At 33.7% G+C, this 12711-nt stretch overlaps 1 protein-coding gene across 1 annotated transcript in view; it reads left to right on the forward strand.

Annotated features, from left to right (window-relative positions):
* LOC133196319 (uncharacterized) overlaps nucleotides 1–12711 on the forward strand; it is a 134558-nt gene that overhangs the window by 82044 nt on the left and 39803 nt on the right. Inside the window, exons 25-30 of the mRNA XM_061332231.1 lie at nucleotides 186–364; nucleotides 1793–1937; nucleotides 5981–6159; nucleotides 6352–6496; nucleotides 7205–7377; nucleotides 12267–12411. Coding sequence (XP_061188215.1) covers nucleotides 186–364; nucleotides 1793–1937; nucleotides 5981–6159; nucleotides 6352–6496; nucleotides 7205–7377; nucleotides 12267–12411 — 966 coding nt within the window. The remainder of the gene's footprint in view (nucleotides 1–185; nucleotides 365–1792; nucleotides 1938–5980; nucleotides 6160–6351; nucleotides 6497–7204; nucleotides 7378–12266; nucleotides 12412–12711) is intronic.

Consider the following 12711-nt stretch of genomic DNA (forward strand, 5'->3'; position numbering starts at 1 on the left):
TACGAATACAATTTGAAGAACATAGTCCTCTTCCATTTTTTTTTATATGAGATGCATATTTTACTGTTCAGATCTGCGACTAAAAGTCATGTTAAAAATTTACAAAATGAAACTAACAAGTTAAAGATGATGATTAGACTATAAAACTATAGTAAGTTAGCTCATATAAGACCTTAAATCCTAAGGCAAACATCAGTGAGCATTTGCTGTGCACGTTATGGGGAAGGAACTGGTCCTATTTGGCTAGATGATGTACAGTGTAGTGGAAATGAAGCAAATATTGAGGATTGTCAACATATTGGTTGGGGTAACCATAATTGTGGACATCATGAGGATCTGTCTGTCAACTGTGCATCAGAGGAGGGTATGATCTGTTAAAAAAACAAAGGCCGGTCAAAACTGAGTGGTATTTTAGGGCATAATTTTTAAATTCCGTAATACTTTGTGCTTAAGAAGATTGCTGCATTTCTAAATTTAGTGTAAGGCAAATGATAAGGAATAACAATATTGTCAAAAATTGTGACATTAGATCTTGCTTTCCTTATCCTCAGCTAACATATACATGTATAATATGATGCAATTCGACGTAAAGTTTTACAAGAAATACTGAAAAACAAGGCTTCTTTACTTCATAAAAGTGCAAATAGTTTTGAAACGGCTAGTTTTCTTGTAGCTCAACTGATTCGAAAGCTTTAATGGGCTTTGATCATGACCATGCATGGGGTATAGACTTTCTAGAATGTCGGGGTTGTTTTTGTACACTCGTTTATATATCACATCCTCGTATTTCAACAATGCTTTACTCCAAATCTGACTCTATATTTTATCGGTATTTTGTATTGATATATTTGAAGTGTCAAATCCACTGAAAAGAGGTGGCGCCTTTTTTGATAATGTCAGTCCCCGAGATAACTTTTTGCATCAAGAATTTCTACACTTCAAAAGAAATCATTTGAATTAATTTTACATTTCAAAGATCGAATAAGGTTTGTGCTCTCCAAATGCCCCCTTATTTTAGTGCAATGCATCGTGTGGATTGAAATTCTTAACTGAACATATCTTACATACACTAAATATATTTTATTATCTAGCTGTTATTGTTATTCCTGGCATGATTATAATTATATAGAAACCTCAACAGTTTCCACATCCATATCAACAGCACCTGTTACAACAGAAACAACCCTAGGGACTACAAGTGAATGGTGGATGCCAGGTACGCAATCGGTTTTGTGAGAATTTACGTCAGTTTCCATTAAGTTCTTTGCAATCTGGTTATTTCTATAAAAAAAAAGAAAAAAAATCTAGGAGAAATACCAAAACAATCTTTAACTCTAGAAGTTTCAATCTGGGTAGATATCAGCCTAGTTTGTCATCTGTTTACAAATGTTCGTTCTTAACATAAATCTCCAAAAGTGTAGTGAAAATTCTTAAGTTTTTGTGTTTTTTCACACTTCATTTAAGTGCATATGTAATATTAATGATTTACATTCTGATAAAAAAAAATGCATTGCATTTGCTTTGAAATTGTGATAGGTTTAGAAGAATTATTTAATCCAAATCGTTTTTGTGTAAGTTGTCATCAAATTTCCTTCTTTACATTATACTTCTTCAATCTCTTTATCCTATATTTTAACAGTTTCAATGATTGCTGTGAAGTTATTTTTTTGTTATAAACACATATTCTATTTGAAAAAAATGTAGATAATTTATGAAATTGAAGAAAACACAAAATTGATTACTTCCCCAGTTTGGAAACTTTTCCATGTTATACAAGTTTGCTTTTGTTCAGTCACTCCCATTCGTCTTGTTGCTGGAGAAACCCCTTACAAAGGGAGGGTGGAGGTATATCACAACGGAGAATGGGGGACTGTTTGTGACGACTCCTGGGATAACCAAGATGCTGCCGTGGTCTGTCGATCTCTTGGGTTTTCTGTGTACGTAAATATAAATATAAATAAAAACAACTTTTAGGCTTACCTAAGTAAAAGGATCATATGAGCTTTTCTGATTGAAGGATGGCAAGCTGTCATCTGTTGTGTGTAGTCTGTTATGTTTTTTTTCACTTTCTTCCTTTAAACCAACTTATTTATTTCAACCAAAGAACAAGTGCACTTATGGGCCCCGGTGGAAGATGAAAAAATGATTCAAATTAAGCATAATTTTTCATCTCATTTCATCAAATGATATCTAAACTATAAGATTCGACGAATTTCAGCGGTGAAATTCATGTTTATACAAAGAGAAAAGTCATACTATATGGTAGGGGTCAGCCGACATTTGTGATTTTCTATAGTAAATCGAGGACAGGCATTCATTTAAAAGCCTTTGTTTATCTTCAGCCTAACATTGTACAAACTTGCGCCAAAGATTGAAGACGCATTATACATTTATAAAACTTGTGTGAAAGTAGGAAATTTGTACAACATTAGGCTGGTACTTAAAATATTAAAAATGTACAAACGATTCAATGTTTTTCTATAGCAAGCGAGAGTTACTGACCTGTGTGACCTTTGGTGAACCAAAATATAACTAGTTTATATAGTCACGTGAGTTCTACCAGGTTAACATTCCTCAAAAGTGTTCATCGTAAAAACAGCCACGTTTTATATCATTCGCCAAAATCGTGCCGCTTTAGAGATGTTTGCATGTACGAGGGGTTATCAAAAAGTTCGTGGACTAGCGCCATAAAATTAAAACCGTCTTAGGTACATCAATGAATTTTTACACATATAGTTAGCATAATCTTTCTTATCTATAGAATAAATCATGAATCATAAGTTTTATTTTTTTAATAAAATGTTAACACATATTGTAAGCAATGGTATGTCCAGTCACGTCGAAAAGTGACGTTGATCATGTGTGGTAGAAATTAAACATCAACAAGGTAAGTATTCGGGCAAAATCAAGTGAGGATCTTTCTCTGTGTATAGATCCATATACAATATTATTTGCATTGAAAGCAGCTGTGCATGACATTGTAAAGTCATATAAACAAGACGGGCTTAAGTCCTTATTTACCTCCAGGTAATCTCATCAAGATAACTGTATGAGGTAGGGACAATGAGAAACAATGACGCTGTCGGACGTCATGAAACTAAACGGCGACAGCCCGGGTGATCATTTAATGTCTCTTTTATTTTAGATTAATTTGGCAAATTATCAACGTATCAAGCTAAAATTTTCAACTTTTCTTAAACTATTATTGTTTTATATTCCTTATAAATTTTGTAAGCAAAGACTACATAGTATTAATTTTATCGCATCAGTCCACGAACTTTTTGATAACCCCTCGTATTTGGTTTTATGAAAACACGGGGGGGGGGGTAAATAGAGTTTAGTGTCGTTTAAAATGTCATTATATATTAAAATTTCAAACAATTTTAAGACGATGGTACCGGTATTGAAAGCCATGATATTACGCAGTTATAAATAAATACAATAGATTACATGCATGATTGTTATATATGATATCAGGATAACCTATTGAGCGTCAAAGATTGTCTCCAATGGGTTTCTCAAAAATACAGATGGAAACAATAATTAATCAACAATTGTTTCAAGTTAATTATTACAACCCTAAATGAAAATGATTTGCACAAACTTTTTGACTAATTGTTGTTACTTATATATTCAAATCTACTGGTTTTAAATAACATCGATAACAAACATAAACAAATAAATCAAACTATGTTCTTAAATGGTTGCGCAGCAGAACAGTTCACTCTATACACTTTAATGCCCTTTTGTAATTTTAAATTGATAAAAAAAATTAATATGTTGATATTTATTGTTTTATTTTAAATGTAATCGTGCAAAATTCTTGGTTTGATCACTTTGGCTTCAGGAAACTATACAGCTTCTTTCTTTTTTTTTTATAGATAAAAAACACAAGGTGTATGATTCGGCAAACGCTCACGTCGATTATCCACCACCAGATTGTTCAAGTGCCCATTTAAATGTCTCCTCCCCCTGATTTAAATAGACGAAACTCAAATAGGTTCGGTACGACTTTTCCGGATTTGGGGTAACTATAGGCATTTAAAAGTCCCCAGTTGTTTAAAATCTAGCCTGATTTAGGATATGTATAACGTGATTTTAAATTAAATATTCACAAGTGTTAACTATTACCAACAGATAAGGATTTGGTGATATATTCTGTACTAAAACGGCACTGAAAAAGGGCCCGTTCTCTCTTGCTTTAGTGCACTTGTCCTTTACCTCAAAACATCCTAGAATGGAAAGTTTCATGTTTGATCAAATAAAAAGACATGCCTTCTTTTAAAAGTTCTTGTTTAAGAAACGTAAAAAATATAGAGGAATCATTCAAAAATTACAAGAACCACCAGAACCCCCCCCCCCCCCCAAAAAAAAAATAAACTTATGTGAAAGCTTCCTCATATACTGTATAGTGAAGACAAAGGTTTATTTTAATTACGGCCTACTTTATATTTTGTTCATCCTGACTTGTTTTTCTATGCACAGAAGCCACAACGTTTTTCTTGACCTATCTATCTTGCATGTATTCAAGACCCCTGGATTCAGGTATCAAGCTCTTTTTGGGTTTTACTTTTGTCAAATATTAAATATACTCGTGAAAAAAAGACACGCATGGTAAAATTTTAGTGTCACACTGACCATAAAGATGATTAGTAGGATGATGTATTGATAATAAAGAAATGTGGTAAATAATAGATCTACAATGAAAATTCATAATTACTCAAGAATTTTACGTAAACAGTTCAAGGTCATTAAAGATCAATATCTGGTATGCCCCTACAGACAACAATGATAACCTAAAACGTTATTCCGATGGATGCAAAAAAAAAAAAAAAACTGCATGGGGATGCTATCTCACTCTAAATGTAGAGCTTTGATCAGCTGCTGCAGAGTGTTGGGATGCCATTGTATTTGGCGGATATGCCTATCTATTTTGTCCAATGCATGCTCTATCGGGTTTAAATCTGGAATTAACATGGCCATAAGCGAACAGCATGCTGTGGGCTTGCAACTATGCGATTGTCAAACAAGCCGTATATGTGGCTGTGTATTGTCAAATTGAAATGCAGCTCCAGGATGCTGCAATATAAAATGACCTCAAAGTACATTATATCTTTGCAATTTTTCTTCATTTATGCACTGACACCAAGTAGTAGATTTTTTTTGTGAATGGCTATAATGAGAGCCTTCTACAAAACATATAAATTCCATGCCCTCCCTGCAGGTCAAGGGGTCAAGTCTCATTGACCATTGTTGGTTTAAAGTTGGTCACGTACTAAAATTTATTGTATATTGTACCTTATTTTCATAACTACCCTAGAAGACAAGTGCAAGAAAATGACAATGATCTTATAGCCGTCAACAAATTGTATCACGTTTGTTACATGAGTAGTTTAGAGTTTTAGTTCTGGGTAGGACCAAAATGGTTATAACTTGAAATTCTCATGACACCCTGGTGATTGTCAAGACTCATGGTCCTATTTAATTGTATGATTGTCTGTAAATTTAGTTACCAAATGAATATATCCTGTCTATAAGGTTTTGCGTTTATCATTTACCGGATGTTGCATGTATAAATGAGTTTTTAATCAGGTTTTGTATCGTGCATGAATTCTATCATGTCGTTTATCATTTCACGTTAAGGCCACAAGTATTGTACCATTAACATGATTGCTAACAGTGCTTATTCGAAACTTTACAACATGTAAAACACACATGTACATATGTAAAATATGAAATAGTTTCCAAACCTTCTTGATGGCTTTTACAGAATTCTCATCCTTAATTTTTTTCAAAGATTCAGATTATAATCAAGGGGGCCTCATTGAGAGTTTTGCTGTAATTTGCTTTTGGAAATTTCTATATTGGAAGTTCAAATTTCTGCAAAGTGCTGAATTTGCAAACGCATGTATCCTGTTTTAATGCATTTCAGTCTTAAGTTAACGATAGCAAAATTTAATAAATCGCTTTTTCTTTACAGAATGAATTCAGCAGCATTTGGTAATGCATATTTTGGTGAGGGAAATGGCTCTATTTGGATGGATAATGTTCACTGTTCTGGTACAGAGGCAAGAATTGAACAATGCCATCATAACGGGTGGGGACATCATAATTGTGGCCATCATGAAGATGCGTCTGCCATATGTCAAGCTGGATTGTGTAGGATCATTTTTTAAATTGATAATTGTTAATTGTGTGGTGGTATCTCCTAGTAACACTTTCCATATAAGCCTCGTTTATGTTGAGCTCTAAAATGCATCTAGAAATATAATAGTTTCAGATTCCGGAATGTTTTTATCTAATATTCATAAAATAAGTGAGATTTGTTTTTAATGCTTACTTTTCACACAGTCAGTCCAGTGCGGCTTATGGGAGGACAGACTCCATACGAGGGTAGAGTAGAGATATACCGTAATGGAGTATGGGGAACAGTTTGTGATGATGCTTGGGATGATTTGGATAGTGTGGTGGTCTGTAGGTCTCTGGGATATCCCACGTGTGTATATTCTTTTTTTTGTATAGCCAAAACAGCCACATTGCACACATACCAAACTATAAAAATTACTATTTAACTACTCAGTATCTTATTTTTCTCTCTTTTGTTCATATTGAAATGTTTTTTTTCAAAAATATAAACACTTCAAATTAGATATTATAGTTATATTGAGACACTGAAGCTGCCATGCAAAAAATGCATAAAAACAATAATTCGTCATGATTATATTTCCTGTCTTTGTTTGTTTGTTTGTTTATTGTTTAACGTCCCTCTTGAGAATTTTCACTCATATGGAGAAGCCACCACTTGCCGGTGGAGAGCTGTAATAAATTACCCTTCTACATGAAAATATGACCAAAAAATCGTACATTTATGATTTAATGCTTTTTACGTCCCATTCGAGTATTTCTCACGCATATAGAGACATCACCATATACCGGTGAAGGGCTTCAAATTTACACCTTTATTTGGTACTCCGGGCCATTTAGCAGTGAGGGTTTTTTATCGTGCCAACGCCTGCCATGAAACGGGACCTCGGTTTACATACGTTTATATCATATTCAATGTATTTTGAATGAATATCTTTTAGAAAATTTATACAAACTATGCATTGTGATAAGAAATGTTGCTGATGACTGTTAGGTATATAATGACCTTGAAGTGTGTTATGACCTTGACTTAATGTCTGGTTCATATATTGAATTTTAGACAAAACGCTCAGAGCTTTGGATCTGCTTTTTTCGGTCAAGGATCGGGTCCTATTTTGTTAGACGATGTAAATTGCCATGGATCAGAGACAAACATCGAGGAGTGTCCACATAATGGATGGCAAACTCATAATTGTGTCCATCAGGAAGATGCTTCTGTCAGATGTTCAGAGGGTAAAATGATTTTAATTCGAATTCTTTATTCCATTAACAAGTCGCAGAATAAAAGAATCTATTCATGTACTTACATGTATATGGTCATATATTGCATCCACATTTCTAGACATCAGGGACCTTCTGCTTTCCGTTTTTAGCCGTTGTTTTGCGTCAAACATTTTGAACATTTTTTACTTTTTCTCAAGAAGAACTGAACTAATTTGGATATAAAAGATCTACGGGTAAAGGAGAAATAATTATGAATTTAATGGTCTCCCCTTTCTGCAGTATAAAAGATGGGGTCGAACCTGTCAAAACTAATGCAATATATTTTTTTTAATTTTGGACATCACGAGATCCTGTCTATCAACTGTGCACCAGAAGAGAGTATGATCTATAGAAAAAACACGAAGGCCAGTCGAAACTGGGTAGTATTTTAGGGCTTAACCTTTAAATTCCATAATACTTTGTGCTTATGGAAGATTGTTGCATTTCTAAATATAGTGTAAGGCAAATGATAAGGAATAACATTATTGACATACATCTGACATAAGATCTTGTTTTCCTTATCCTCAGCTAACATATATAATGATGCAATTCGACGTCAAGCTCTACGGAAAATAAGGAGAAACAAGGTTTTTTACTACATAAAATTTTTGAAACGGCTTTTTTTTCTTGTAGCTCATCTCAGCCTAAAGCTAAAATGAGCTTTGGTCGTGACCATGCATGGGGGTATAGACTTTTTAGAATGTCGGGGTTTTTTTGTACACTCTCCCCTCCAGGTATTTCAACGATGCTTCCCTCCAAATCTGATTCTGTATTATATCAGTAATATGCTATTAATTTATAATTAAAGTGCCAAATACACTGAAAAGATTAGGTGTCCTATTTGATAATATCAATCCCCCATATATCTCGCCGCATCAGGAATTTCTACACTTCAAAAGAAATCATTTGAATTAATTTTATATTTCAAAGATTGAATTAGATTTGTGCTCTCCAAATTCCCCCTTATTTTAGTGTAATGCATCTTGTAGATTGAAATTTTTAATTGAACATTTCTTACAAACGCTGTATATATTTTATTATCTAGCTGTTATTGTTATTCCTGGTATGATTATAATTATATAGAAACCTCAACAGTTTCCACATCAACAGCACATGTTACAACAGAAACAACCCCAGGGACTACAAGTGAATGGTGGATGCCAGGTACGCAATCGGTTTTGTGAGAATTTATATCAGTTTCTATTAAATTTCAGTTCTTTGCAATCTGGTTAGTTTACCAAATACAAAAAAGTCAATGTTTTTAGCAGAAAAAGAATAAAATATTTAACTCTAGAAGTTTCAATCTATCTCTACATCAGCCTGGTTTGTTATCTGTTAAACAGATGTCCATTCTTAACATAAATCTCCAATTCTGTGGTGAAAATTCTTTGGTTTTTGAGGTTTGTCATCTGTTAAACAGATGTCCATTCTTCACATAAATCTCCAGTTGTGTGGTGAAAATTCTTTGGTTTTTGAGCTCACTTGAGCTGAATGCTCATGTGTGCTTTTCTGATCACATTTTGTCCGGCGTCCGTCTGTCCATTCGTCTGTAAACTTTTCAAATTTTCGACTTCTCCAGAACCACTTGACCAATTTTAACCAAACTTGCTACAAAGCATTCTTGGGTGAAGGGAATTCAAGTTTGTTCAAATGAATGGCCGCGCCCTCTTTAAAGGGGGAGATAATTAAGAAATAGTGAGAATTTGGTGACATCATTTAAAAATCTTCTTTTCAGGAACCACTGGGCCAGAAAAGATGAAACTTATTTGAAACCTTTATTGTGTAGAATCAAGTTTGTTCAAATCATGACCCCGGGGGTAGGGTGGGGCCACAATAGACGATCAAAGTTTTACATAGGAACATATAGTAAAAAATCTTCAAAAATCTTCTGAAGAACAACAAAGCCATGATTAGTCATATTGACATAGAAAACATGCTCAGGTAGTGTAGATTTAAGTTTGTTCAAATCATGACCCCTGGGGGTAGGGTTCGGGCCACAATGGGGGATTAAATTTTTACATAGGAATATATAAGGAAAAATCTTTAAAAATCTTTTTCTGAAGAACTACTGGGCCAGAAAAGTTGAAACTTATCTGAAACCTTTATTACATTGTGTAGATTCAAGTTTGTTCAAATCATGACCCATGGGGGTAGGTCGTGGCCACAAAGGACGATCAAAGTTTTACATAGGAGTGCATCAGAAAAATCTTTAAAAATCTTCTTCTCAAGAACAGCAAAGCCATGATTGGTCATATTGATATAGAAAACATGCTTGGGGAGTGGAGATTCAAGTTTGTTCAATTCATGACCCCTATGGGTAGAGTGGGGCCACAATGGGGGATCAAAGTTTTATATAGAAATATATAGGAAAAAATCTTGAAAAATCTTCTTCGCAAGAACAGCAAAGCCTTGATTAGTCCTATTGATTTGGAAGGATCCTCAGGTTGTGTAGATTCAAGTTTGTTCAAATCATGACCCCCCCCCCCCCCGGAATAAGATGGGGCCACAATGGACGATCAAAGTTTTACATAGAAGTGTATCTGAAAAATCTTTAAAAATCTTCTTCTCAAGAACAGCAAAGCCATGATTGGTCATAATGATATAAAAAACATGCTTGGGTAGTGTAGATTCAAGTTTGTTTAAATCATGACCCCTGGGGATAGTGTGGGGCCACAATGGACCATCAAAGTTTTTCTTAGGAACATGTAGTAAAAAATCTTTAAAAATCTTCTCCTGAAGGACAACGAAATCATGATTGGTCCTATTGATATGGAAGCATCCTCAGGTTGTGTAGATACAATGGATAGGGTGGGGCCACAATGGACGATCAAAGTTTTACATAGGACAACATGTAGGACTATATCTGAAAAACATCTCAAGAATGGCAATGCCATGATTGATCATATTTATAAAGAAGCATCCTCTGGCATCCTCAGACATTCAAGTCTGTTGAAATCATGTTCAAATCATGACTCTGTGGGTAGGGCGGGGCCACAAAGGACAATCAAAGTTTTACATAGGAGTTTTACATAGAAATACATCGGAAAAATATTTTAAAATCTGCTCAAGAACAGCGAAGCCATGATTGGTCATATTTATATTGAAGCATCCACAGGTAGTGTAGATTGAAATCATGACCCCAGGGAGTAGGGCGGGGCCACAATGAATGATGAAAGTTTTACATAGGAATACATATTAGGATAATTCTTTAAAAATCTTCATTTCAAGAACATCAAAGCAATGATTGGTCATATTGATATGCATCTTCCCAAAATCAAGGGTTTCTGATTCACACCGCTCCACAAGTTTTGACGCGGTTTACTATCGTCTAGTGAGATTACACATTTTGAACTCTGCTGACCTCTACTATTGACCAACCAGAGTAAACAAATTATACAGAAAATGCGAGACAATATTGGAAGTCGGTAATAAAGTCAGCTAAATTTAACTAAAAAACTGAAACAAGTCTTTCACTGGGTTATTTAATGGTAATCACATATTTGTTAGGACTAAAACTGGCATGTTTTTCTAATTACGATCTAGTTTCAGTTTAAATAAAACAATGTTTTTGGTCAAGGGTTTGTGTGAGCAGAGCAAAGGCACTTGGAAATCCCCCTTTCCATTTCTTATTCTTTTTAAATGTGGGATTGAAACACCTTTTTCCTATTTTTGTATTCTAATGTGCACTGTATTTTATCGATAATGTACATGTAATCCTTTTCTCACAATAAACTGTTTTTAAATATATCATTTTCAACTGATACATAAAAAGAGAGAAGGCTTGCAACTTTTTTTCTCGTCATCCGGATCACCTCGCTCAAACTTGGCGTGATTATTTATCGAAAGCAAAACAAAGCACGGAATTTGCATACATTAATTAATTTGTTACACTTTGTTCTTCTTTTTCATATTTCCATTTCATTTTTAAGTGCAACCGATTTGTAAATATATTGATTAAATCAGTCACATATCTAGGGTAAATTTTGTTCATGTGCACCAGATACTTTTCAATACTGAACTGATTTCGGCTTTTTTCCTAGCCAGCCACAGTGCAAAGTTAAGCGGTGTGGTCCATGGGCATATTGTTGCGAATTCTTCTCAGTTTATATAAGTGTATTATGTCGTATGATTTACATTCTGATAAGAGATATGTATTGTTTTTGCTTTGAAATTGTGGTAGATGTAGAAGAATTTTTTTTAACCAAATCATTCTTGTGTTATGTATTATTTTTTATTTTTCTTGGATTTATCGATCGATCGATCGATCGATAGATAGATAGATAGATAGATAGATCCAAGAAAAATAACAGTGGTCGGTGATAAATATGAAAAATATTCAAACATATCAAAAAAAAAAAACATAAGCGCTTTCATTTCTTCTTCATGATGTTTTACAATATACTCATGTAACGTCACAATAAACGTTACCATGAGTATATTGTAAAACATCATGAAGAAGAAATGAAAGCGCTTGTTTTACTCGTTCTTCATGTTTTTATATATTTGAATATTTTTAATATATATATATATATATATATATATATATATATATATATATATATATATATATATATATATATATATATATATATATATATATAAAGCACTTAAAATGACCAATTCATAGCGCTCCGGATTTCTTTGTTCACAACTGTTTATAAACTTCAAATTAAACATGTAACACTGTAAATATTTAGTGTTTGGTAGTTTTTATATTCTCCTGAATTTATTTTTCTATTCAAAAACATATTCTATTTTCAAAAAATGTTGAAAATTTGAAGAATTGAAGAAAACGCAAATTGATTGCTTATTCAGTTTGAAGCCTTTTTTATTATGCACACCTTTTTATTTTTGTTCAGTCACTGCCATACGTCTTGTTGATGGAGAAACCCCTTATGCAGGGAGAGTGGAGGTATATCACAACGGAGAATGGGGGACTGTTTGTGACGACTCCTGGGATTACCGAGATGCTGCAGTGGTCTGTCGATCCCTTGGGTTTTCTGTGTACGTAAACATAAATATAAATAAAAACAACTTTTAGGCTAACTTAAATAAAAGGATCATGTGAACTTTTCTGATTGTAGGGTGTCAAGTGCCCGTCTGTTATGTGTATATTGTAATATCATGTTTTCACTTTCTTCTTTTGATCCACCTTATAAATTTCAACTAAATTCACCTCAAAGCATTCTTGGATGGAAAGAATTCATGTTTGATCAAATAAAGAGACATGCCTTCTTTCAAGAGGAGTTGTTTATGAAACATAGAAAATATAGCGGTATCATTTTAAAATTACAAGAACAACCG

Source organism: Saccostrea echinata, unplaced genomic scaffold (genome assembly GCF_033153115.1).
Source record: "Saccostrea echinata isolate AGI-Se365-2 ecotype Australia unplaced genomic scaffold, CSIRO_AGI_Sech_v1 ptg000001l, whole genome shotgun sequence".
Taxonomy (NCBI): Eukaryota; Metazoa; Mollusca; class Bivalvia; order Ostreida; family Ostreidae; genus Saccostrea; species Saccostrea echinata.